Source organism: Nerophis ophidion, linkage group LG06 (genome assembly GCF_033978795.1).
Source record: "Nerophis ophidion isolate RoL-2023_Sa linkage group LG06, RoL_Noph_v1.0, whole genome shotgun sequence".
NCBI lineage: Eukaryota > Metazoa > Chordata > Actinopteri > Syngnathiformes > Syngnathidae > Nerophis > Nerophis ophidion.
This window is the reverse complement of record NC_084616.1, coordinates 64,268,193-64,292,660: the sequence shown is the minus strand read 5'-3', so window position 1 is coordinate 64,292,660 and position 24,468 is coordinate 64,268,193. Positions and strand designations below refer to the sequence as shown.

At 40.5% G+C, this 24,468-nt stretch overlaps 1 protein-coding gene across 1 annotated transcript; it reads left to right on the top strand.

Annotated features, from left to right (window-relative positions):
* Window positions 1-1,020: 1,020 nt before the first annotated feature.
* LOC133555095 (aquaporin-4) lies at window positions 1,021-20,085 on the top strand. Its single transcript, XM_061904574.1, has 6 exons — window positions 1,021-1,151; window positions 1,299-1,493; window positions 1,598-1,759; window positions 9,394-9,558; window positions 11,295-11,375; window positions 17,813-20,085. The coding sequence occupies exons 1-6, from the start codon at window positions 1,140-1,142 to the stop codon at window positions 18,026-18,028; spliced, it is 831 nt and encodes a 276-aa protein (XP_061760558.1). The 5' UTR covers window positions 1,021-1,139; the 3' UTR covers window positions 18,029-20,085.
* The last annotated feature ends 4,383 nt before the right edge of the window (window positions 20,086-24,468 follow it).

The following is a 24,468-nucleotide window of genomic DNA, read 5'->3' as shown; positions in this document are numbered from 1 at the left end:
GGATCTTTCTGTGTGGAGTTTGCATGTTCTCCCTGTGAATGCATGGGTTCCCTCCGGGTACTCCGGCTTCCTCCCACTTCCAGAGACATGCACCTGGGGATAGGTTGATTGGCAACACTAAATTGGCCCTAGTGTGTGAATGTGAGTGTGAATGTTGTCTGTCTATCTGTGTTGGCCCTGTGATGAGGTGGCGACTTGTCCAGGGTGTACCCCGCCTTCCGCCCGATTGTAGCTGAGATAGGCGCCAGCGCCCCCCGCAACCCCGAAAGGGAATAAGCGGTAGAAAATGGATGGATGGATGGATGGATGGTTTTCGGGAGAGGCGCTGAAAACTCTGGCATACTGTAGACAACATATTTTTTCCCAAGCTCAGTCCGAGTAAAAATGAACGAAAGCAACAGCTGATCGTTGGATCCTAGAGCATAAGGGTTCGTATTTCTCTGTGTAATCAATGCACAAATGTAGTCGGGAAATAGTAGAAAAGCCTTGCAAATAAAAGTGTACCAATGACAGAGGGTCACAGTAGTGTGTCATGGCTCTCCAGTTTGTGATGAACATCAAAGAAGAACGAGTAGCATTCATATAAAAAAAGGCCACCATCATTTAGCACCGATTAAAAAAGAGAAGAAAACATCTCTTATTACAGAACAAAAACTCCCAATTTGAAGTGTCAGTTTCTTCACTAGTTTATCAATAAAAGGTTTAAAAGTGAGGTAGTCATCAGTTAAAACACCAGCGTATTTATACAAATGACTTTGTCTTTTGCACAATTCTCTCTTCCAATTGCATGATGCCATTCTGGAGAAAACACAATCACTTCACCTTAAAGCTCCTTCAAGATGGACCTAATTGCTCAAGGTCACCCAAGACATGTGGAGAGGAATCCGTCAGACGAGACAGATAAGACACCACACACACAAACACACGCTTTCATGGCCATGATGACTAATGTGCACACTACACACTGAGGTGTGTGATATGGAGGAGGAGGGGGGGTGTGTGGGAGGAGGCTGCGCTCATCAGAGGACTCTCAGACGCTAACGAGGGATGGAGTGACGACCCTGAGCGCCTCACAGCCCAACAGACGGCCGCACCAGCGAAAGACGCCCCTGACGAGGCACTCTGTGGGTGTTGAAAGGATGTGGCGTGAGGTGAGCATCTTCACTTATTTCCTGTTTGGTTCAACCTTGTTTTAGTGATTTATGTGGGGGGGGGGGGGAGGCTGAACGCAAACAAGTTGTGTGATCTGCAGCATGTCCTTTAAACTCTCCACTTTGTTTGTGGGTCTTTGCTCCGAGGAGCTGCGCAGTCGTCAGTTCTGGAAGGCCATGATGGCGGAGCTGCTCGGCACGCTGGTGCTGGTGAGCGCCGTCTTGGGTGCGTCTGTGCCGGGTCCTGGACAGTCCCCCGAGGGACCCCTGTACCCGGCGGTGGCCCTCGGTGTGGTGATTGTTGCACTCGGACACTGTTTTGGGGAAATAAGCGGCGCGCAGGTCTCACTCTCAGGTGTCAACTTTATCGCCATTTTTGTTTTGGGTGAACTTTCAACCCGTGTGTGTGTGTGTGTGTGTGTGCGTGTGTGTGTGTGTGTTCTCAGGTGAACCCTGCAGTCACTCTGGCTCTGCTGGCCACACGGCGGCTGGACGTCCTCACAGCCGTCGTCTACATCACAGCCCAATGTTTGGGGGCTTGTTTAGGGTCCGGGGCCCTCTACCTGGCCCTGCCCCTAAAAAGCGACGCGGACTTTTTTGTCAATAAGGTTTGTTCTCCTAAAATGTCCCGTAGAAGCGCGAAAGTCCAACGTAATAGGGCTTGAAAAGGCCACGTGATTTTGCAATGCATTGTGGGTAGACATACTTGTTAGATAGAGACTTTGTTTCCAATGTGAAAGGCAGCAATAAACTGGATTAATGTAGACTGTAGCGAGACAAACTGAACCATATTCCAAAGGCTTGCTACCTAGAAAAAAATATTTAAAGGCCTACTGAAACCCACTACTACCGACCACGCAGTCTAATAGTTTATATATCAATGATGAAATATTAACATTGCAACACATGCCAATACGGCTTTTTAGTTTACTAAATTGCAATTTTAAATTTCCCGCGAGTTTCTTGTTGAAAACGTCGCGGAATGATGACGCGTACGCGTGACGTCACGGACTGTAAGGAAATATTTGCGCTGCACCAAACACGGCTAAAAGTCGTCTCTGTTCATGGCGTAATGACATAGTATTTTCGACATCTGTGTTGCTGAATCTTTTGCAATTTGTTCATTTAACAATGGAGACTATAAAGAACAATGTTGTTGGTGGAAAGCGGTGTATTGCAGCTGTCTTTAGCACCGAGACACAGCCGGTGTTTATTTGTTTTTAACACAGAGCGGTCAAGCGAACATGTTTTCTCTATGTCAACCAGCATGTTTTTGGATGGGGAACTTGTGATATATATCTTACCGGAGACATCAGTGGATTATTCGTCGCCTTGCAGCAACTGTTTAAAAGGCAGCTGTGAGCTTGGCTCCTCGGCTTCTCTCTGAGACACTGCGTGTTCACCGCAGCCATCCGACCTCGAGGTATGACTTTACAATCTCACTAAAACACTATTAAAATAATAAGCAGATAAGGGATCTTCCAGAATTATCCTTGTAAATGTGTCTAATTACATCCTAAACGCTCACACTGCTGCCGCCCGGAGCTGTCGCTTTTTTATTAAATTTTTTTTTTTTCTAGTCCTTCACTAACAATATCCTAATTCACAAATCTTTCATCCACGGTCAAATTAATGGGGAAATTGTTGCTTTCTCGGTCCGAATTGCTCTTACTGCTGGTGGCTCCCATTAAAAACAATGTGAATATGTGTAAAGCCCTGCAACGTGTGACGTCACACACACATACTACCGGTAAAGGCAGGGCTTTTCTATTAGCGACCAAAAGTTGCAAACTTCATCGTGGATCTTCTCTACTAAATCCTTTCAGCAAAAATATGGCAATATCGCGAAATGATCAAGTATGACACATAGAATGGACCTGCTATCCCCGTTTAAATAAGAAAATCTCATTTCAGTAGGCCTTTAAAAAATGGTGGAATTGTCTCACATGAGCAATGAGCAGGTCCCATGGAGGAATCAGTGGCCTAGTGGTTAGAGTGTCCGCTCTGAGATCGGTAGGTTGTGAGTTCAAATCCCGGTCGAGTCATGCCAAAGACTATAAAAATGGGACCCATTACCTCCCCGCTTTGCACTTAGCATTAAGGGTTGGAAATGGGGGTTAAATCACCAAAAATGATTCCCGGGCGCGGCACCGCTGCTGCCCACTGCTCCCCTCACCTCCCAACGGTAATCAACGGTGATGGGTCAAATGCAGAGAATAATTTCGCCACATCTAGTATGTGTGTGAGAATCAGTGGTACTTTAACTTTAACTTTAATTTGAATCAAGTGAAAGTGCCAACATGGAACTGTTTGGGACTTATGCTTATGTTTTCTCTTTGTGTGGTCCTGTGCTGTGCTTTTATTTTGTAATTTACACTTCCTCGTGCCATGCACAGGTGTCCGCAGCTGCTGCCTGATTGGCAACCGGGTGCAGATGTGTCTGAAAGACCGCGCCAGATCATTGTATTGTTATGCAAAGGCTCTGCTTGGCCTTATGCTTAGTTGCTTTTCTCAAAGCAATTACGTTTGCACTCACCTTCTTTTGTTTCTCGTCACTATCAGCTGTGTGTTCACCTATTCCCTCGTGAGTATGCTTTCGTTTGTTACATTAAAGAATATTCATTGTTACTTCCATCTGCTGCATCTTGGGGTCATGTCGCCATGGCTACCGCCGTGCTCTTGACAACTCGTCTGTATTTCAGTGAAGAATTGTTGAGTACAAAGTCTGATTAGGCTCATTGTCTTTTGTTCAAATGTGCCTAATCTACAGGTTTCATCTCGTATGTATCCGAGATGCGTTTAATAAGGAGGGTTCAATGAAAAAAACTAACCCATTGTTACTTTTAAAAAGTTAATACTCATTCATTTTGTGGCCAACCATGACTAAGCCCCCGTTTACACTAAACCGGTTAAGGTTATCCACGGTAAATTACACCTAACCTTATCCGTGTCCACACACAACAATACCACCCTTTAAGACCCCCACCCTCCGTCCCCCGGCGCAACGCGACCTAATACGCATGTGCGGAAAATGCGCAGGTCATAGTCACCTCCAGTGTTGCTTTGTGTGCAAGTTCTTAAATGTAACTTATCTGAACAATATCCAGTGTTGTGGTGTTTCAATTAACTGTAATCCAGTGTGCTGTGGGGCCCTATTGTAGTAAACCAGATCTGAGACGTCGTAAATCAATCAAATCTTTAATAGACACGTAAGTAATGTGATAAAGAACATTTGACACCCGGCAAACTAGGGATCTAGATATCGGGTCTGGACACTCCACACTCTTTTTCCTTCCCCTTCATTGTCCATTTGTTTAAGGTGACTTTATATATTCTGGACCGAGACGTTGAGTCCGCGACACAGGAAACAGACAACAGGCTTTTTACTATACGTTGTACGAACTCAGTTTCCATATGAGTTGGGAAATTGTGTTAGATGTAAATATAAACGGAATGCAATGATTTGCAAATCCTTTTCAACCCATATTTAATTGAATGCACTACAAAGACAAGATATTTGATGTTCAAACTCATAAACTTTATTTTGTTTTTGCAAATAATAATTAACTTAGAATTTCATGGCTGCAACACGTGCCAAAGTAGTTGGGAAAGGGCATGTTCACCACTTTGTTACATCACCTTTTCTTTTAACAACACTCAATAAACGTTTGGGAACTGAGGAAACTAATTGTTGAAGCTTTGAAAGTGGAATTCTTTCCCATTCTTGTTTTATGTAGAGCTTCAGTCGTTCAGCAGTCCGGGGTCTCCGCTGTCGTATTTTACGCTTCATAATACGCCACACATTTTCGATGGGAGACAGGTCTGGACTGCAGGCGGGCCAGGAAAGTACCCGTACTCTTTTTTTTACGAAGCCACGGTGTTGTAACACGGACTGAATGTGGCTTGGCATTGTCTTGCTGAAATAAGCAGGGGCGTCCATGAAAAAGACGGCGCTTAGATGGCAGCATATGTTGTTCCAAAACCTGTATGTACCTTTCAGCATTAATGGTGCCTTCACAGATGTGAAAGTTACCCCCACCTTGGGCACTAATGCACCCCCATACCATCACAGATGCTGGCTTTTGAACTTTGCGTCGATAACAGTCTGGATGGTTCGCTTCCCCTTTTGTCCGGATGACACGATGTTGAATATTTCCAAAAACAATTTGAAATGTGAACTCGTCAGACCACAGAACACTGTTCCACTTTGCATCAGTCCATCTTAGATGATTTCGGGCCCAGACAAACCGGCAGCGTTTCTGAATGTTGTTGATAAATGGCGTTCGCTTTACATAGTACAGCTTTAACTTGCACTTACAGATGTAGCGACGAACTGTATTTAGTGACACTGGTTTTCTGAAGTGTTCCTGAGCCCATGTGGTGATATCCTTTAGAGTTTGATGGCTGTTTTTGATACAGTGCTGTCTGAGTGATCGAAGGTCTCGGTCATTCAATGTTGGTTTCCGGCATTGCCGCTTACGTGGAGTAATTTCTCCAGATTTTCTGAACCTTTTGATATTATGGACCGTAGATGTTGAAATCCCTAAATTTCCTGCAATTGCACTTTGAGAAACATTGTTCTCAAACTGTTTTGTCTATTTGCTCACGCAGTTGTGGACAAAGAGGTGTACCTCGCCCCATCCTTTTTTGTAAAAGACTGAGCATTTTTTGGGACATTGTTTTTATTCTCAATCATGGCACCCACCTGTTCCCAATTAGCCTGCACACTTGCGGGATGTTCCAAATAAGTGTTTGATGAACATTCCTCAACTTCTTTGTCACGTGTTGCTGGCATGACATTCTAAAGTTAATGATTATTTGTAAAAACAAAAAATGTTTTTCAGTTTGAACATCAAATATGTTGTCTTTGTAGCATATTCAACTGAATATGGGTTGAAAATTATTTTCAAATCATTGTATTCCGTTGATATTTACATCTAACACAATTTCCCAACTCATATGGAAATTGGGTTTGTATTTACTTAAGTTAAAGTACCAGGGATTGTCTCACACACACATAAGGTGTGGCGATATTATTCTCTGCATTTGACCCATCACTCTTGTTCACCCTATGGGAGGTGAGGGGAGCAATGAGCAGCAACCGTGGTCGCGCCCGGGAATAATTTTTGGTGATTTAACCCCCAATTCCAACCCTTGATGCTGAGTGCCAAGCAGGGAGGTAATGGGTCCTATTTTTATAGTCTTTGATCTGACTCTGCCGGGGTTTGAACTCACCGATGTCAGGGCAGACACTCTAACCACTAGGCCACTGAGTAGCTAGCCTAGTACTAGAGTAGTTTCACCTTTTCAGCGCTGGTTCATTATTTAGTAAATACCAAAGTGTTTCATTGCTTTCTGAGTTCCTGCTTGACCTGTGCTAGTTTTCTTTTGCGTAGTACCTAATAAAGGGACCTCCTGCTTGCGTTTGGCTTACATTCTCTGCATCCTGGGATCACCCCAACAGCCAATAAAATAAACCATTGAAATGTAAAAAAAAAAAAATGTGACGTAATCGCTCCTGCAATTGATTATTTCACCATTTAGTTTACAAAGGTTTGTTCACAAATGCTAACAATATCACGTTTCATCTTGTAAGCGTGCAATAACAGCTAAAAAAAAGTACGGATGCAAATACATAATATCAGGATATATGAGATTCCTTCTAGATGATAAGATAGGATAGGTCTTTATTGTCATTGCACAAGTACAACAAAACTTTGTTTTCAGCACAAACCTGTTCAAGATTAGACAAACAAACAGTGTACAGGGTTACAGAACAAGAACGCTGATGGGTTGCCATAAGGCGCCCCGTGAAAAATGGGAAAAAGGTAAACGCTGGGGAAGGATGAGTAAAAAAAAACATTCTAGACTGGGCTCCTAAGGGGGCCCAGTCTGGAGTGGGGAAAAAACCTCCATAGCAAAGCACATATACATATTACAACATGCATCTCGAGATATCTAGCAACAGAGGGAAGGTAGTTCAAAGTCATGGTGGTAGGCCGCAGCTCTCAGGCGCTGACCATCCATTCATCACCCCTACGGGATTTTCGTCGAGGGCGTTGGGTTGGGGTGGTGGTGGGGTGTGTATGTGTGGCCTGTAGTATGTCTCTGTTCCACGGCCTTGATGTACTGTGCAGTCGCTAGTCCAAAGTCAACAAAAACAGATGTGTGTCCATGAGAGACAAGAAGGGAGTTTGTTGTGTCTTCGCCGCACTGTCCTTAGGGAGAGTCTCGAAGCCAGGGAAACAATCCAAGTTAGAATGTTTTGTATGCGAGTGAAAATAAAATTAGCTTTTCACTCTAAATTGTCTACGACTGCTCCTCAAAACTGCGGGGTAGACAGTCCGATGTAATCCACAGTTCTTCCCGCATCCTCCAATCATTTGTGGCAGCTTTGGGGTACTTTGAAGACTGCCAGCAACTTCCAATTTGTCGACAAACCAGAGCAACGCTTACTCCAATCAGCAGACGTCCTGTTGTCATAATTCGGAATAGGTGGATATCTTCACGTCGTCGACAGAAAAGGGTCGCCAGGCACGCGGCCCTCCTTCTTCTCCCAAGAGTCCGTCGTTTGTCCAGCAACATCCGCTTCGTCACGACAGCAGGTTCCCCCAAACCCAAGATCTTGTCAATTTTGTTGAGGCCAGTTAAATATTTCCAATGTTTAGATTTGGAGAGCAGTGCAAAAAGAGGCAACAAGAAAGTTAAGACAAGACAAAACAAAGAAGCAAGCAGGAGAGATAAGGGAGAGGAAAGGGGAGCGTCCACCCTCGATGAGTGCCAGAAAGAAAGATGTAAAAAAAGAACAAAATATTTAGCAAAAAAGGCGTGTTATCAGTTTTGTTGTTTTGGGGCGGCATAGCTCGGTTGCTAGAGTGGCCGTGCCAGCAACTTGAGGGTTGCAGGTTCGATTCCCGCTTCCGCCATCCTAGTTACTGCCGTTGTGTCCTTGGGCAAGACACTTTACCCACCTGCTCCCAGTGCCACCCACACTGGTTTAAATGTAACTTAGATATTGGGTTTCACTATGTAAAGCGCTTTGAGTCACTAGAGAAAAGCGCTATATATAATTCACTTTAGGGTGACCCCATCTGGGGGGCTCTGGGCACCCCTTGCATTTATTTCAACACCTGCCTGATAATGTTCTTTTATTAGGTTGTGATATTCACACTGAACTAAAATGTTCAGATAGTCTTGGAAGACGTTGAGCCTCCCATCCGAGCATTCAGCACAGATCAGTTCATGCTCTCAGACCTACAGTAAATCGGACAGCTCTGCTCTGAGTGCACGGTGCAGGATCCAAAGTCTTTATCCTATAAAACCGTGTTTTTCAACCTTTTGTGAGGCAAGGCACAGGTTTTTCATTTAAAAATCCGGAGGCACACCACCAGCAGAGAACGTTAAAAAAATGAAACTCCACCAGGTCGTCGTACCTTATTTTGAGTTTGTTGGTGTTTTCCTGTGTGTTTTGCTTTTGTTCCTGTCTTGCGCTGTTATTTTGGTGGTGTTTTCCTGTAGCAGTTTCATGTCGTCCTTTTGAGCGCTAATTCACGCATTTGCTTTGTGTTATCAAGCAGGGCTATTTACGTTATTGCTATTCTCCCTTGTGTGGACATTGTTGATTGTCATGTCATTGTACGGATGTACTTTGTGGATGTCGTAAGTTTTTGCTGTCGTCCAGCATTCTGTTTCTGTTTACTTTGTAGCCAGTTCAGTTTTACTTTTGTTTTGCATAGCCATTGCCTTTTCCTTTCCCTTTTGTTCATTTTTGGCTTAAGCAGTACATACCATTTTACCTGCACGCTGCCTACCGCTGTGGTCTGCATATTGGGATGACAACAAACCATCCTTGTCTCACCTGACACTTTTTGACTTTTGCAAAGCAATTAACAACCTGCTGCCACCTACTGACATGGAGTATCACATGGTTACCCTGCCGAGTTTTACACAGCACAGACACTAAGGAACGGCACATTATTTGCAGGTTATAATTATTGATTTGCAAAAAATGTTTATTTGCACCAATTAGGTGTAGTTGCATAATTTCCCACGGCACAGGGGTTAAAAAACACTGCTATAAAAGACAAGGATGGATTGATTTCAACACCTGCTAAGACGTTTTGCGTGACTTTCTGACTTCTCGTTCACTTTTCATAAGTGTTTCTGCAACTGTTTTGGTATATTTTTCCAGAAGATTGTGCTAAAAATCCTCTGTTTTCCTCCCTCCTCGCTCACCACTCAGGTACCGATTGAGTTGAATGCAGCTCAGGCGCTCGGCATTGAGGTCTTATGCACCTTCCAGTTGGTCTTCACCGTCTTCTCAGTGGAGGACCAGCGACGAAGGGAAAGCTCAGAGCCAGGAAATCTGGCTATTGGACTGGCACACACTGCTGGAGTGATGATAGGGGTGAGAAATACATTGTTCTTATGGATAACTTCCTGTCTGTACTTATTTTGCAGGGACAGCACATTGTCCTCCTTCACAGGTACAAACCTCGTTTCCATATGAGTTGGGAAATTGTGTTAGATGTAAATATGAACGGAATACAATGATTTGCAAATCATTTTCAACCCATATTCAGTTGAATGCACTACAAAGACAACATACTTGATGTTCAAACTGATAAAACTTTTTTTTTTGTGCAAATAATCATTAACTTTAGAATTTGATGCCAGCAACACGTGACAAAGAAGTTTGGAAAGGTGGCAGTAAATACTGAGAAAGTTGAGGAATGCTCACCAAACACTTATTTGGAACATCCCACAGGTGTGCAGGCTAATTGGGAACAGGTGTGTGCCATGATTGGGTATAAAAACGGCTTCCCAAAAAATGCTCAGTCTTTCACAAGAAAGGATTGAGCAAGGCACACTCCTTTGTCCACAACTGCGTGAGCAAATAGTCAAAAAGTTTAAGAACAACATTTCTCAATGTGCGATTGCAAGAAATTTAGGGATTTCAACATCTACGGTCCATAATATCATCAAAAGGTTCAGAGAATCTGGAGAAATCACACCATGTAAGCAGCATGGTCTGAAATCAACATTGAATGATCGTGACCTTCAATTACCTCAGACGGCACTGCATCAAAAACCGACATCAATCTCTAAAGGATATCACCACATGGGCTCAGGAACACTTCAGAAAACCACTGTCACTAAATACAGTTTGTCGCTACATCTGTAAGTGCAAGTTAAAGCTCTACTATGCAAAGCGAAAGCCATTAATCAACAACACCAAGAAGCGCCGACAGCTTCGCTGGGCCTCAGCTCATCTAAGATGGACTGATGCAAAGTGGAAAAGTGTTCTGTGGTCTGACGAGTCCACATTTAAATTTTTTGTGGGAAACTGTGGACGTTGTGTCCTCCAGATCAAAAAAGAAAAGAACCATCCGAATTGTTCTAGGCGAAAAGATGAAAAGCCAGCATATGTGATGGTATGGAGGTGTATTTTAATTTTCCTGAAGGAACTCTCCTGAAGGAATCAATAAAGTACTATCTATCTATCTATTAATGGCCAAGGCTTGGGTAATTTACACATCTGTGTAAACACATCTGTCGCACGTGTTACATTTCGCCGATATTTCATTTTTTTTTGTAAAATAAAGCCACACTTTCGACCGCCGACGCCCACTATCCATGCTTGACTGACTCGCTCGGCTATATAGGCTCGGCTATGCTAACACTTCCGGTGGTGGGCGCTTCTTCGTTGGTGTTCAGCGGCTTCTTCTTCCGGTCGGCGGACTTATTATTTTTTTCCGGTCAGTGGACTGGGTATCGAAACTAGGAATCGAAATTTAAACTTTTGAACGATTCCGGGAGAATTGGAATGTTAGTCCCGGTTCCAATCGATACTCGATACCCAACCCTATGTAACACAGTGGTGAACATGCCCTTTCCCAACTACTTTTGCACGTGTTGCAGCCATGAAATTCTAAATTAATTATTATTTGAACATCAAATATGTTGTCTTTGTAGTGCATTCAATTGAATATGGGTCGAAAATGATTTGCAAATCATTGTATTCCATTTATATTTACATCTAACACAATTTCCCAACTCATGGAAACGGGGTTTGTATAATGAATTAACAACAAGATGACACGACTGTGATTCATTTTGCTCATTTACTATTCATTTTTGCAGGCCCGGTTCTCTGGTGCCAGTATGAACCCTGCACGATCTCTGGGTCCTGCCATTATCACAGGATTCTGGGAGAACCACTGGGTGAGACTCACAGCTGTGGAACACTCAATTGGTGCAATTTGCATCTGCAGGAAATAAAATACACAGAAAAAATAACTACATGATGATTTTAATCTACATTTTAAAACTCTTGTGGTCCACGTAATGTGTATTGGATATGCTTTGGTGTAAATGTTGCATACATTTTCTGCATACGTCTGCAAGATGTTATGTGGAGGTGTTCTCAGATTGGAAATAAACCCACGCCCCACCCCTCTTCAAAATTATTGTAACTTATCTTTTGAAAATGTACAGTGTGTACATATATATCTTTAAAGACGTCACACCTATTTTTATTTTTAGACATGGTCGAAAATAAACTGTCTAGACATTATATAGATTCACCCGGTCACAACAATAGGTACACCTGCACACTATTTTTTTTAATAGACATGGTCGAAAATAAACTGTCTAGACCAGGGGTGTCAAACATAAGGCCCGCGGGCCGAATAAGGCCCGCCAACAGATTTTATCCGGCCCACGGGATGACTTTGCTAAGTATAAAATGAGCCAACATTTTTCTGTGAAATAAACTGCTGTTCTAAATGTAACCACTAGATGCCATAATAGCAATTATTTGTATCTTTGTGAACGATGCTACATATGTAAATAAAACAACTACATGATGTTTGTATATCGGTCGAGGAAACACTACATAAATAACATACTGTAATTTGATTTTGATATTATATTTTCATCTTGATAGATTGAAAATAAACACCAATGAGTTGGCTGATTATCACATAATTTATTCAGAAAGTATAAATAACAACAAATATAGGTAGAATACTATTTACCACAACATGTAAGTGTAAAAAAACCAATAACTTTATGGTTTGTACATTTTCAGAATGTGCTTGTTCTATTTTTAAAGAAAGAAAACAATCCGTAAAAGTTATCGTTCCATGATTTTACCAGTCCGGCCCACCTGGGAGTAGATTTTTCTCCATGTGGCCCCCCATCTAAAATGAGTTTGACACCCCTGGTTTAGACATTATATAGATTCACCTGGTCACAACAATAGGTACACCTGCACACTGTTTTTTTTTATAGACATGGTCGAAAATAAACTGTCTAAACATGATATAGATTCACCTGGTCACAACAATAGGTACACCTGCACACGTTTTTTTTAACCTGCGTTTATATTGTTGCCTGTGCCACGCCGGCGTTATTGTATCCATGCCAAGATTAGATAAAATATAATGTCTTAGCCTAACTTTTCCTTGAAGTTTCCTAAAAACAAGTCGAAATGTCGCAATGTCGTCCCCTTTTTCCGTCGGGATTTCAGCAACTAATCCAATTTTCTAATGGCCCCTAATGTTGTGGACAAATAAACAAGGAAGTATTTATTTGATCATATTTATTTTATAGACACAGAGCAGGTTGTGTGGGCTCATCAGAGGTGGTGGAAGCTCTCAGACACATTTCCAATAATGCGCACATACAGTGGGGCAAAAAAGTATTTAGTCAGCCACCGATTGTGGAAGTTCTCCCACTTAAAATGATGACAGAGGTCTGTAATTTTCATCATAGGTACACTTCAACTGTGAGAGACAGAATGTGATTTTTTTTCCCAAGAATTCACATTGTAGGAATTTTAAATAATTTATTTGTAAATTATGGTGGAAAATAAGTATTTGGTAAACCATTCAAAGCTCTCACTGATGGAAGGAGGTTTTGGCTCAAAATCTCACGATACATGGCCCCATTCATTCTTTCCTTAACATGGATCAATCGTCCTGTCCCCTTAGCAGAAAAAAAGCCCCAAAGCATGATGTTTCCACCTCCATGCTTCACAGTAGGTATGGTGTTCTTGGGATGCAACTCAGTATTCTTCTTCCTCCAAACATGACGAGTTGAGTTTATACCAAAATGGATACATGGATGATACAGCAGAGGATTGGGAGAATGTCATGTGGTCAGATGAAACCAAAATAGAACTTTTTGGTATAAACTCAACTCGTCGTGTTTGGAGAAAGAAGAATACAGAGTTGCATCCCAAGAACACCAAACCTACTGTGAAGCATGGGGGTGGAAACATCATGCTTTGGGGCTATTTTTCTGCTAAGGGGACAGGACGATTGATCCGTGTTAAGGAAAGAATGAATGGGGCCATGTATCGTGAGATTTTGAGCCAAAACCTCCTTCCATCAGTGAGAGCTTTGAATGGTTGACCAAATACTTATTTTCCACCATAATTAACAAATAAATTCGTTAAAATTCCTACAACGTGAATTCCTGGATTTTTTTCACATTCTGTCTCTCACAGTTGAAGTGTACCTATGATGAAAATTACAGACCTCTGTCATCATTTTAAGTGGGAGAACTTGCACAATCGGTGGCTGACTAAATACTTTTTTGCCCGACTGTAAATGTACCACTGCAGAAGTGTATTACTGTACAAATGGTCCATTGTTAAAAAGTACTCCTAAACCCTGCGAACACAGGACATCCAAAACTGCTTGCAAGCTCATGCATGAATTGATATTGTTTAATCCAACTTTGTTACAACTTTTGTAAGTCAGAGAAGACAATATTTATCATAGGTCCTCTTTAAAAAATATTGTGCCTTCACATTGAACTGATTGCATATTTGATTATTCCAATTTAAAAGATTAATTCCTCGAACCGTAGAAAAAATAGTATTAGATACAATTAGACTTAACGCTAAATATTTTCTTACACAACTATACTTTATCATCAATCAATCAATGTTTATTTATACAGCCCTAAATCACAAATGTCTCAAAGGACTGCACAAATCATTACGACTACGACATCCTCGGAAGAACCCACAAATGTATTTTAAAATACATCTTTAAATGTATTTTAAAGAGAAAGTATAAATAAATAAGTCATTTTCACAATATTCCACTTGTCACATTGTCCACAGCACGTTGCTTGCAGGTTGCATGATGCTGTTAGCATGATTACCATATAGCAGGGGTCGGCAACCTTTACCACTCAAAGAGCTATTTTGACCCGTTTCACAAAATAAAGAAAACTATGGGAGCCACAAGACTCTTTTGAAATTTACAATTAAATAACACAGCGCTTTGTGCTATGCATTAACCAGGGGTCTCAGACATGCGGCCCGATCCTTAATATGAAAATTTTATATTAATGCAGCCCGCGAGTTTTATTTGAATGCCGCTTGACATCACATTTGCCAACCATCGCAATTTTTCCGGGAGACTACCGAGTTTCAGAGCAACCATTTTCTCAATTGTCCGCTGGTTTTCACTCAAACAACAATAATAAGGCCTACTATGATGACAATACGTTTAGTGCTTTCTACAACTGTAAAAACAGCTCACCAGCCCATTCACATGTTGTACGAGGCTTCTGCAGACACACATAAGCGACTGCAAGGCAGACTTGTTCAACAGCCAGATAGGTTACACTGAGGGTTGTGATATAAACAACTTTAGCACTCTTACTAATATGCGCCACACTGCGAAACCACACCAAACAAGAACGACAGACACATTTCGGGAGAACATCCGCACTGTAACACAATATAAACACAACAGAACAAATACCCAGAATCCCATGTATCCCAAACTCTTCCTAGCTACATTATACACCCCCGCTACCACCAAACCCCGCCCCCCCAACTCCTCCCACCTCAACTGACGCATGGAGGGGGGGGTGTATAATGTAGCCCAGAAGAGTTAGGGATGCATGGGATTCTGGGTATTTATGTTGTGTTACAGTGCGGATGTTCTCCCGAAATGTGTTTGTCATTCTTGTTTGGTGTGGGTAGACAGTGTGGCACATATTAGTAAGAGTGTTAAAGTTGTTTAAATGGTCACCCTCTGTGTGACCTGTATGGCTGTTGAACAAGTATACCTTGCAGTTGCTTGGGCACTGAGTCAGCAGCCGCACACTAGATGTGGCCGGCCGGCACTCAGATAGCATAATATTAAAGCGGACGCGACGACATGGTCGAGAGGACGTTTAAGGCATTGCCATCACGGCACGCCATCAATAATGTTGTCCGGGTGAAAATCTGAGAATGTTATCTTGGGGAGATTTCTGGCAGAGGCACTGAAATCCGGAAAACCTCCCGGAAAAATTGGGGGGGTTGGCAAGTATGCAGCTGAGCCACATCAGAGTGATCCAAGAGCCTCATGCGGCTCCGGAGCCGCGGGTTGCCGACCCTTGCCATATGGCTATATTTCATGCATTAGCCAATTGTATGCTAAAAACTATTGGTCTGACGATACACTCATCTAACGAGACAAGGCCGTACTTGAACTATAATTTGAAGCAGGTGCAACGTGTAGGGTGGTAGAGTTGGGACATTTCCGAGTAGCCCTGACTGACAGGGTTTTTTTTTTCATGGGGCTTAGAACTCCTGTCAAAACCCATGTTTTCAAGAAAATGACGATGAAAGGGTATGTTACTGGATAAGGAGACATTTTTTTTTCTACTTGGTTGCCCCGAAAGGGACATGCGGTAGAAAATGGATGGATGGATAGATGGTGGGTTACAAAAAGAACGCAGGTGCACTTTGAAGTCTTTTATAACTTTGTGTACATGAGCTTTTAACTATTTCATTTGTTTTTACTGATAAAAACTAAAATTAAAATGATACAAGTTAGAATAAAGTTAGCATTGTTAAATGTTCTTCCGCATTTCTGATATTGCTGCTGTCAAGTGTATCAACGATTCAGCATGCCTAATCTGCTGAGATCCAAATACCACACGCTAAACGGCGTGTGCAAACTATGAAATTGCGTACACTATTTGTGGCTGTGTTACGTATTATCTACTAAGACTGCGTCTACAATTGATTTCAAGTGTTAAACTGGTGCAGACCGTCCTATCTAAATGTTTTTTGCGTGTACCATGGGCCTTCCACCATGGAAACACTCATTTACTCATTTACGTCCATTGCATCCGGTCTCCCCTGGAGGGGCGGGGTCACCCACATCTGCGGTCCTCTCTAAGGTTTCTCATAGTCATTCTCTTTGTCATCCCACTGGGTTGTGAGTTTTTTCCTTGCCCTTATGTGGGATCTGAACCGAGGATGTGATTTTGGGCTATATAAATAAACATTGTTTGATCGATTGATTGATTACTGCACATTCATGTTATGTCCTACCTGTGGCGTTTTGCAATGTTTTCAAATGCGCAGCAGATATCTACCACATTTTATGGGCATTTTAGAAGCGGTCCTGCAGTGCAACGACACTTGAACCTACTTTTTTTTTTTTTTACCGCGCTGTAGGTGCGCTCATGAAAGATAACTAACTGCCAGTGTGCGCTGGAATGGTACACACGCAAGAAAATGCATATTGCAAGAAGTAGTATATGTTCTGTTTCAAAAAATAATATCATTAAAAAAAGCCAATGAATATACTGAATATATTTTGAATCAGCCCCTTATGTCATTCAGCAGCTATAAAATTATAAAATATTGCTGAATAAACGACATGTCTAATATGTGACCTCAAGTCATACAGCAGCTATAAAATTATAAAATGATATGTCTAATATGTGACCTTAAGTCATACAGCAGCTATAAAATTATAAAGTGATATTGCTGAAAAAAATGATGTCTAATATGTCACCTTAAGTCATACAGCAGCTATAAAATTATAAAATGATATTGCTGAAAAAAATGATATGTCTAATATGTCACCTTAAGTCATACAGCAGCTATAAAATTATAAAGTGATATTGCTGAATAAACGATATGTCTAATATGTCACCTTAAGTCATACAGCAGCTATAAAATTATAAAGTGATATTGCTGAATAAACCATATGTGTAATATGTGAATTTTTAACAATCCATATATGTGTAAAACGGAGCTGCAGTGAGTCCTTTATCACAGCTATTTCTGTGCAACTGCCAGTTTGCACGTCCTTTCAGAATGCAAAAAAGCACCTGCACAACAATTTCAGCCTTGAAAGATCACACTGCTTATGCTAACTGATTCTATTTTCTCCTTATCACACTATCGTGGCTGCTCTGATGATCAGCATGTATTCTGCACATTCATGACGACCGATACTAAATAGTGCACTTCTTATTTTTGAACATAAGAGACGCAATCCCCTGTGCACGAGTTTAATAGATCGACTTTAGGTGTGCGAACAATTTTGCACGTTTTTTTTTACATGCAAACGTTTATTAGACTCAAATGAGTAATCTGCAGATTCGGAAGCTCGTACAAAATTGAAAACAAACTTGTCCCTTTGAGTAGTTTAATATGTGTATTATCAAACTCAGTCAAAAAAAGGAATTACAACAACAAATATGCCTTTTGAGCTGTTCCTAATATTTTGCACCTCTCACCTAGCTAAATAAGTCAAGCATTGTGCACAACTTTCAGTGCACGTGTTGACCACTGCAAGCGACCCCAATAATGAACGTATGAAGCATCTGTTTGTGTCCACCTGCAGGTGTACTGGATCGGACCAGTGCTGGGAGCGATGCTGGCCGGTGTGTCTCATGAGTTTTTCTTTGCACAAAGCGCCCCCCGCCAGAAGCTGGTGGCATGTCTGACCTGTAAGGACATCGAGATTGTGGAGACGGCCAGCATGACCGGCTCATCTTTATCCACAGTCACCCAGAACGCCAGCAGAGCCAAGCAGGCCCACAAGCAAGACAACAACTGAGCTCCCGACTGATGCAGCTTCAATGTGTGGCGCTGGTGAAGGTGGAGACAACATCGTGCGACTGTCCACATTTGCATATTGTTAGAAGGACATGTTGCGGCCTCATTGAACGATAATCCCACGCTCGCTTTGTTGTGTTTTGTAGAATCCTGAAGCTTTGAAATGCTAAAGAGTCTCAACGATGCTCTAATTAGCATTTGTGTCTTCTCTGAAGTCCTTTGTTCACAATCAAATAGTCCAGACCACTAATGGCTGCACATCACTGAAAATAAGCCCTATGTAGTTACTAATATATTTGCAGTTTATTTGTGTGTGTGTGTGTGTGTGTGTGTGTGTGTGTGTGTGTGTGTGTGTGTGTGTGTGTGTTTGTGTGTGTGTGTGTGTGTGTGTGTGTGTGTGTGTGTGTGTGTGTGTGTGTGTGTGTGTGTGTGTGTGTGTGTGTATATATACAGGTGCTGGTCATATTATTACAATATCATGAAAAAGTTGATTTATTTCATTAATTCCATTTAGATAGTCAAACTTGTAGAATGTATACATTCATTCCAAACAGACTGATACATTTCAAGTGTTTTTTGCCAAAAAGGAGATGATTACAGCTGACAACCAATGAAAACCCTAAGTTCAACATCTCAGAAAATTAGAATAAGGTGAAAAGGTCAGATATTGAAGACACCTGGTGCCACAGTCTAATTAGCTAACTAACTCAAAACACCTGGAAAAGCCTTTAAATGGTCTCTCGTTTTGATTCTGTATGACACACAATCATGGGGAAGACTGCTGACTTGACAACTGTCCAAAAGATGACCATTGATACTTTAAAGAAGGAGGGCAAGACACAAAAGGTCATTGCCAAAGAGGTTGGATATTCCCTGAGCTCTGTGTCCAAGCACATTAATAGAGAGGCGAAGGGAAGACAATGATGTGGTAGAAAAAAGTGTACAAGCAAGAGGGATAACCGCGCCCTGGAGAGGATTGTCAAACAAAACCGATTCAAAATGTGGGGGAGATCCACAAAGAGTGGACTGCAGCTGGAATCAGTGCTTCAAGAACCACCACGCACCGACGTATGCAAGATATGGGCTTCAGCTGTCGCATTCCTTGTGTAAAGCCACTCTTGAATAAGAGACAACGTCAAAAGCGTCTCGCCTGGGCTCAAGACAAAAAGGACTGGACTGCTGCTGAGTGGTCCAAAGTTATGTTTTCAGATGAAAGTAAATGTTGTATCTCCTTTGGAAATCAAGGTCCCAGAGTCTGGAGGAAGACAGGAGAGGCACAGAATACAGGTTGCCTGAAGTCCAGTGTCAAATTTCCACAATCGGTAATGGTCTGGGGTGCCATGTCATCTGCTGGTGTTGGTCCACTGTGTTTCCTGAGGTCTAGGGTCAATGCAGCAGTCTACCAGGAAGTTTTAGAACACTTTATGCTGCCTGCCGCAGACCAATTTTATGGAGGTGAAGATTTCATTTTCCAACATGACTTGGCACCTGCACACAGTGGCAAATCTACCAGTACCCGGTTTAAGGACCATGGTATCCCTGTTCTTGATTGGCCTGCAAACTCACCTGACCTTAACCCCATAGAAAACCTACGGGGTATTGTGAAGCGGAAGATGCGAGATGCCAGACCCAACGATGCTGAAGAGCTGAAGGCCACTATTAAAGCAACCTGGGCTCTCATAACACCTGAGGAGTGCAACAGACTGGTGGACTCCATGCCACGCCGTATTGCTGCAGCAATTCAGGCAAAAGGAGCTGCAACTAAGTATTGATTGCCGTACATGCTGAAACTTTCCATGTTCATACTTTTCAGTTGGCCCACATTTCTAAAAAATATTTTTGGTACTAGTCGTAACTAATATTCAAATTTTCTGAGATACTGAATTTGGAATTTTCGGTAATTGTCAGTACTAATCATCAAAATTTAAAGAAATAAACATTTCAAATATATCACTATGTGTGTAATGAATTGATATAATATGTAAGTTTCATGTTCTGAATATAATTACTGAAATAAATCAACTTTTTCATGATATTCTAATAATATGAACAGCACCTGTATGTATGTATGTATATATGTATGTATGTATGTATATATATATATATATACGCACATATTAGGGGTGTGGGGAAAAATTCGATTCCAATATGAATCACGATTCGCACATTGTGCGATTCAGAATCAATTCAAATTTTTTTATAAATCGATTTTTTTTTTTTTTTTATCAATCCAAAAAAACAATACACAGCAATACCCTAACAATGCGATCCAATTCCAAAACCAAACCTGACCCAGCAACACTCAGAACTGCAATAAGCAGAGCAATTGAGAGGAGACACAAACACGACACAGAACAAACCAAAAGTAGTGAAACAAAAATGAATATTATCAACAACAGTATCATTAGTGATAATTTCAGCATAGTAGTGATTAAAAATCCATCATTTACATTATCATTGGACATTTATAAAAAATTAAAAAAAGAACAATAGTGTCACAGTGGCTTACACTTGCATCGCATCTCATAAGCTTGACAACACACTGTGTCCAATGTTTTCACAAAGATAAAATAAGTCATATTTTTGGTTCATTTAATAGTTAAAATACATTTACATTATTGCAGTCAGTTGATAAAACATTGTCCTTTACAATTATAAAAGCTTTTTACAAAAATCTACAACTCTGCTAGCATGTCAGCAGACTGGGGTAGATCCTGCTGAAATCCTATGTATTGAATGAATACAGAATCGTTTTGAATCGGAAAAATATCGTTTTTGAATCGAGAATCGCGTTGAATAAAAAAAAAATCGATATATAATTGAATCGTGACCCCAAGAATCGATATTGAATCGAATCGTGGGACACCCAAAGACTCACATTCCTGATGTATATACTGTATATATATATACTGTATATATGTATAAACATAAATGTGTGTGTGTGTGTATTGTACCTCTGTTTTAAATGTTATATTTTAGTCTGTCCTTTGCCTGTATTTCTTTGTGATGTACAGCCTTTTGTTTTTCAACTGTGGTTGTTTTTAAAGGGCTTTATAAATAAAGTTGGTATGGTATAATTTAGGATACGATCGCTGTTATTTCTCCACCTGATGGGAACATTTTGACAAGCAAGACTTTTTGCTCTTTGCTATAAGAAAGATGCACGATTAGCTCATGTTTTTAGTCCTTGTTTACAGATCATGAAGTAAACTTACGTATGTTGGTTCCACTTTTGTAGATAAAGCTGGGCCTGACCGAGGACACGCGTAAAAAAACCCACCAAGCAACTAAAAAAAACATGATGTAGCATCTTCTTTGTAGTGTGTAGTGATGTTAAAGACAATATAAACTTTATTGCACATGTGCCATATCACTATATCCATGATTAAATGCGTTATAATTTCACGAGAGTTTTGCAGCGGCACACACACGTCCGTGTGCTTTATATAAGCACTTAAGGCATGCAAAAGTGTTTCTTTGGCTCGTAAGTGTGTGCTGATTTTAGAAATAATGTACACTTCACTGCTCATGTAATATATTATCATGTTGCGGAACACGTTATAATTCTATGAGTGTTGGGTTTCAGCAGCACAGGCGTGCATTCGCTCTTTAATAATGTTCCCAGTTATCTGTGGTCGTGCAGGCTGGTTTTAAAGATAATGTACATGTCGTTGTACATCTAAAGTCGATCAAAATAAACATAATAGGAGGAGTAATGCTGCAAAGAGTCAGTTATCTAGCTTTTTATCGGCTTCTGATTGGACAAAATGTGCAAAGAATCAAGTGTATGTGTTTGTGTGTAGAGATAAGACAGTTTTGAAAGTACGCTTTGGTACACTTTTAACCCCAAATATGAGTTTTTGAAACTCTCCGAGTTTGTGTGGACATGGCCTAGGTGTGTCCATCATAAAGGGAAAATAGTTGTTAAAAAAGTTGTTGTTGTAGTGCAGGGGTCACCAACCTTTTTTAAACCAAGAGCTACTTCTTGGGTACTGATTAATGCAAAGGGCTACCAGTTTGATACACACTTAAATAATTGCCAGCAATAGCCAATTTGCTCAATTTACCTTTAATAAAAAAAAGAAAAAAAAAAAAAAAAAAAAAATATATATATATATATATATATATATATATATATATATATATATATATATATATATATATATATATATATATATATATATATATATATATATATATATATATATATATATATATATATATATATATATAAAATGGGTATTTCTGTAGGGCTTCACGGTGGCAGAGGGGTTAGTGCGTCTGCCTCACAATACGAAGTTCCTGCAGTCCTGGGTTCTAATCCAGGCTCGGGATCTTTCTGTGTGGAGTTTGCATGTTCTCCCCGTGAATGCGTGGGTTCCCTCCGAGTACTCCGGCTTCCTCCCACTTCCAAAGACATGCACCTGGGGATAGGTTGATTGGCAACACTAAATTGGCCCTAGTGTGTGAATGTGAGTGTGAATGTTGTCTGTCTATCTGTGTTGGCCCTGCGATGAGGTGGCGACTTGTCCAGGGTGTACCCCGCCTTCCGCCCGATTGTAGCTGAGATAGGCGCCAGCGCCGCCCGTGACCCCAAAAGGGAATAAGCGGTAGAAAATGGATTGATGGAAGGGTATTTCTGTATGTCATTCCGTCCTACATTTTATGTCATTTCACGGGAGTTTTTTTGTGGAGGATAAATGATGAAAAAAACACTTAATTGAACGGTTTAAAAGATGAGAAAACAGGAAAAAAAATTAAAATTACATTTTGAAACATAGTTTATCTCCAATTTCGACTCTTTAAAATTCAAAATTCAACTGGAGAAAAGTAGAAAAAAAACTAGCTAATTCGAATCTTTTTGAAAAAAATTAAAAAAAAAGAATTTATGGAACATCATTAGTAATTTTTCCTGATTAAGATTAATTTTAGAATTTTGATGACATGTTTTAAATAGGTTAAAATCCATTCTGCATTTTGTTAGAATATATAACAAATTGGACCAAGCTATATTTCTAACAAAGACAAATCATTATTTCTTCCAGATTTTCCAGAACCAAAATTTTTTAAAGAAATTCAAAAGACTTCGAAATAAGATTAAAATTTGATTCTAAAGATTTTGTAGATTTGCCGTAATATTTTTTTTGAATTTTAATCATAAGTTTGAAGAAATATTTCACAAATATTCTTTGTCGAAAAAACAGAAGCTAAAATGAAGAATTAAATTAAAATGTATTTATCATTCTTTACAATAAAAAAAATCAATTTATTTGAACATTGATTTAAAATGTCAGGAAAGAAGAAGAGGGAATTTAAAAGGTAAAAAGGTATATGTGTTTAAAAATCCTAAAATCATTTTAAGGTTGTATTTTTTCTCTAAAAATTGTCTTTCTGAAAGTTATAAGAAGCAAGGTAAAAAAATAAATGAATGTATTTAAACAAGTGAAGACCAAGACTTTAAAATATTTTCTTGGATTCTCAAATTCTATTTGAGTTTTGTCTCTCTTAGAATTAAAAATGTCGAGTAAAGCAGGACCAGCTTGCCAGTAAATAAATTAAATTTAAAAAACAGAGGCAGCTCACTGGTAAGTGCTGCTATTTGAGCTATTTTTAGAACAGGCCAGCGGGCGACTCATCTGGTCCTTACGGGCTGCCTGGTTCCCGCGGGCACCGCCTTGGTGACCCCTGCTGTAGTGTGTGTCATGATCCCACATGACTTTGTAATTTCCGGGTTTGGTATCATAACCTGTCCTGGTGCTCTTGTTTTGGTAGGATTTCCTATTTGATCTATGTGTTTTGCAGCTCCTTTACTTGATGTCCTTTGTCCCGCCAGCACACTTGTTCCTCATTGTTGTTCCCTCCTTCAGTGCCAGTTCATTGTCTTCTGTATGCCAAAGTGTTCGCTTGCGTTTTGAGTTCCTGCGAGACCTGTGCTGCTTTTCTTCTGCCCGGTACCTAATAAAGGGACCGCCTGCTTGCACTCTGCCTACATTCTCTGCATCCTGGAATCACAACAATAGCAACGCGTGGCAATGTTTGGCATTAACACAACCTTGCCAAGAAGTATTGATACACCCAAAAAAAAACTATGCAATTTAAAAGCTACTATATTTGTATCCTATTCTATTTACATTGTTACATACATACTGATAATAAATGGGTCAAATCTGGGACCTCGGATACTACATTTCGTGCAATCTCATGTGTGCTGCGTGACAATAAAGTTTCTTGAATCCTAACGCAGTAATGTTGACAACACAGAAACTAACATTGGTGAACAACGATTAAAAAATAATCGAAACCCACTACTACCGACCACGCAGTCTGATAGTTTATATATCAATGATGAAATATTAACATTGCAACACATGCCGATACGGCCTTTTTAGTTGACTAAATTATAATTTTAAATTTCCCGCAGAGTTTTTTGTTGATGACGCC